The sequence below is a fragment of the Pteropus alecto genome, unplaced genomic scaffold (genome assembly GCF_000325575.1).
Source record: "Pteropus alecto unplaced genomic scaffold, ASM32557v1 scaffold920, whole genome shotgun sequence".
Taxonomy (NCBI): domain Eukaryota; kingdom Metazoa; phylum Chordata; class Mammalia; order Chiroptera; family Pteropodidae; genus Pteropus; species Pteropus alecto.
In genome coordinates this window covers 221,072-224,866 of record NW_006429596.1, presented here as the reverse complement: position 1 = coordinate 224,866, position 3,795 = coordinate 221,072, and the positions used below count along the sequence as shown (strand labels likewise).

Genomic DNA, 3,795 nt, shown 5'->3' with positions numbered 1-3,795 from the left:
AAGAGCGCCAGGCAGAGTGAACTGGGGTCACGGCCGAAAAGAAGCCATTGAGCCCCACAGCCACGTGGGGTGGGCAGGGGGCGGGGTTCGTTGAGGCAAGAGGAGGTGAGGTGCTCTTTCCCCATCCTTCCCCCATCAACCGTACTCCCCTTACCTACCTCAGCTGCTTCGCCCTTGCCTCTTCTCCAACCCAACTCCCCCAACCCGCGTGACCAGGCCCCAGTCCGTGATAGCTCTTCTGTCACCCTTTCTGTGTCCTCCAGGCTTTCTCTAACTTTTCTGCTGTCTCTCTCCTGCCTTTTTTTTCTCGACCATCTTTGTCCACTTTTTCCTTGGTACCTTCTCCACCCTAGAATTTCTCTCATGTCTAAAATCCCTTTTTGGTTTACCAGATCCCTCCAGTTTCATGATTCCTTCCCTATCCTTCATCTTTTAGCTATTTCCTCACTTCCCTGTTCCCTGGAACTCTTCCTGTAGTGCCTGACAAATTTTCCACTCAGCGTGACTCCCCTGATTTTACTTCTTGTCTATGACTTCTTGTCTGACCAAGCCTTTAACAATCCCTCTCCTCACACTCACTTTTCCTCATCTTGTCACTCTAAATAGTACTCCCACTTCACTCCAAACCACCTCTTCTTCTCACTACTCACTTTTAAGTCCCTGACTTACCTGCGTGCTGATGACCAACTACCCTAACTTTATCTTCCAGGACACAATGGACCCCCGGGGGCCAGCCCCCCAGCCTTTCCAGAGGTCTGAGAAACCTGGTCGGGTCCGCCGTCGGAAGACCAGGCGGGAGCGTAATGAGGCCCTGGTGGGCAGCCGCCGGCCATTGGCCCATCAGGACCCTCCTGTGGCCAGTCGGAACACACCTTTAGCCGTCCGGGATCCTCTGGCCCCTAATGCCCCCAAATTCATGGTCATAGCCCAGGGCCGGCTGAGCCGGAAGCACCGGGGTCTCTTCAACCACGAGGTTAAGTCTTTGGATGTGGGACGGCTGCTTAGCAGTGGATCCCTGGATCCAGGCACCCCCATACTCTCCACCAAGCGTTCTCCAAGCCCAGAGAGGGCCCAAGAACCAACTCCACCGCCGAGGGGCAAGGAGAACCAGGTGCCTGGAGGCTCGGGCCCAGGCCCATCTAGTACCCCCAAGCTCCCTGACTTGGGGCAGCTGCTGGGGGAGCTGCAGTGCCAACTGATTCTGCCACAGGCCTTCCCCAGGAGGAACCTAGTGCAAGAGGCCAGGGATGCCATCGTGGGTAACTTACAGGCCTGCCATGGCTGTGTGCCGGACCTTACTCTGGTGCTCCAGCCACCCTTGTCAGGTGAGCCCACCTCCTGCCCCCTGTGCTCCCTTTTCCCTTGTCTGTTTTAGCTCAACTGTCCCCCATGCTTCTTTTCTCTGTGCCAGCAACCAAGCCTGGGGGCCCTGAGAAACGAAGGATGACACCCTCCTGGATCAACATCCCTGAGCAGGCCCCAGGAGAGGAGAGGCAGAGGAGGCGACAGGAGACAGAGGAATTCACCTTTGCCATGCCTCATACCTCCAGCACTCCCACTACACACAGGGAAGGCCTGGCACCACCAAAAGGCCCCTGGCCGCCCTTATTACCCTCGTTACCTTCACCATCTGGAGCGGCCTGGGGCCCCCCAACAGCCTTTGACCTGTTGAAAAGCATCTGGCTGGTAGCCACACCACCCCCTCCCCGGCCCTGGGGGGTTGGCACACAACAGCCCCTGCCTCAGCCGCCATCACCCTTGTTTCCCCGAACCTCTGCCCTGGACTGGAGCCCCAAACCCCCCACCCCTCAGCCCAGCCTCTCCTGGGTGGTAGCCCAGAGCAGCCCAGAGGCCTGGTCCTTTCCACCCATGAGACTGTACTGAGGGGCTAATGCTAGGCTGGGGGCAGGAATCCCGCACTCCCAATCACCTCAATAAAGTACCTTCTTCATGGTCATCTCGATTTTCAGTGAGCGTCTGATTCAGGAGAGCAGCTCTGAGTTCTGTGTCCCAAACGGAGGGGAAGCCACTGTCATTTGTCACCTTCCTAGGGCGTAAGAGGCCAGCAGGCTGGAAAAACCTGGGGCTCCACCCAACCCAACACATCCACCCACTGAGGCCAACTTTGTGCCAGAGTCTGAGCTCTGGTGGTGCTAGAGTCCCCGAGTGAGTGAGGTGAGCTCTGTCCCCAGGATATTCCCAGTCCCAGTCCAGTGGTAGGTACAGACAGTCCCAGCTCCAGTGGTTGCATCTGGGAGAGAGAGGTGCAAGGGCTAGGAGCGAGTGATGACTTTGCCTGAGGGAGGAGAGAGGTCTTAATAAAGGAGCTGACACGGACCCTTGTATATTCTCAAGACTGGTAGAAATTTGCTAGTAGAGGAGGAAAAGAACATTTAAGGTGAAAAGCATGTGCAAGCCCTGGAGAAGGGCGAATAGGGGATGTGGGGCCATTTTCATTCTGCCGTCTCTGTAGACCATGCTGAGACTTAAGAGTCACATCTTGGCCCTGCCCTTGAAGGGCTCCCGGTCTGCTGAACACAGGAACAATGTGCGTGCAGTATCGGGGCAGGAATGGCAGATGAGGCCTGAATCTGGCCCACAGACTTTTATCTTTGGACTATGATATATTTTAAATTTTTGAATCAATTCTCTACTGTTGCAAATCAGACAGTTCGTTTAAAAAAAAAAAAAGGAATCGCGTTTCTGGCTTCTGAAAACAAAAAGAAGGAAAATGATCTGGCACCCCACCTATTATTCCTCTTGGCAACAACTGGCTCAAGCTGAGTAGCAGAGGCCCCCTTTTTGTGGGACTCACACTCTCCCTTGAGTTTCACACACTTAAGTTTCCTACTTGGCTTAGAAAGTTTTTAAAAATAGTATTTTGAGGAGCAGCAAATTCTGCAGTGGAGAAGGAGGGATGAAGTGAGAAATGTGTTGGAATCTGGTCAGGATAATCAAACTGAGGGGCTTGGATGCTACGGTGTGAAGCTTTTCCAGGGTTTTCCCACTGCCACTGGGAAACTAAGGTTGGTACCAGCTTGGAGGGGACTGAACTGAGACATCACAGGGCTGTGACTTGGCTTAGATCTTATAAGAAAGAAAGGGGCAACACTGCAGTCTGAACCCAGGCTCACTTCAGAGTCTGCGAATGGGCTTCTTACAACCTCTGTCTCACAGCAACCCAGTTGCACAATCTGGTAAGCAGTGACATGACAGGGGCAGGCAGGTATAGTGGTTGAGGGCTCTGCTACCTCTGTGTTGTGTGACCCAGAACGAGAGATTTGCCTTCTCTGTGGGCACTTAACAGTGCAAGGGGTCTGGAATGCTGGCACCTCGAGTGGACCCAGGAGGGGATGGCTGACATGGGGGCGGAGATGAGCAATCAAAGAACAGTTTGTGGACTAAATTGGGGGAGGTCAAGACAGAGTGGGGGTCTGGAGATGGCAGTCTGGAGGAGGCACGGCTTGGGGGAAGGTGAGTTCAGTTTAGGACACGGGGAGCCTGAGGTATCACGGAGACTCCTAGAAGGGAGGACCGGAGCAGGGGCTGGGTGGAGAAGATGAGAAACGGCGGCCCTTCCCGTGGGGAGTGGAAACGGGCCCGAATGGACCGTCCTGGAGGAGGGGGCGGGGAGTGCGGCGCCCAGCGGCCCCTTTAATCGGGGGCGCGCGCCGGCCGGTTCAAAGTTTTGTTGGCTATGCTTTTATTTCTGTCTGCAGAGAAAGGTCTGATTTGTGTTCTCAAGTCATCACTTTTCTTAGTTACCTAGTCACCATCTTGGTTCATTAATACAAA

At 54.5% G+C, this 3,795-nt stretch overlaps 1 protein-coding gene across 3 annotated transcripts in view; it reads left to right on the top strand.

Moving 5' to 3' along the window:
• Nucleotides 1-1,963, top strand: part of PRR19 (proline rich 19) — a 3,688-nt gene extending 1,725 nt beyond the window's left edge. For 2 of the 3 annotated variants that reach the window (XM_025043763.1, XM_015586502.2), the window contains exons 2-3: nucleotides 710-1,325; nucleotides 1,412-1,963. In XM_025043763.1, coding sequence (XP_024899531.1) covers nucleotides 716-1,325; nucleotides 1,412-1,884 — 1,083 coding nt within the window. In that variant the 5' untranslated portion in view covers nucleotides 710-715 and the 3' untranslated portion in view covers nucleotides 1,885-1,963. Of the gene's footprint in view, nucleotides 1-78; nucleotides 1,326-1,411 lie in introns of those variants that run through there. The other variant, XM_006903856.3, reaches the window with a different exon arrangement.
• Nucleotides 1,964-3,795: the final 1,832 nt, after the last annotated feature.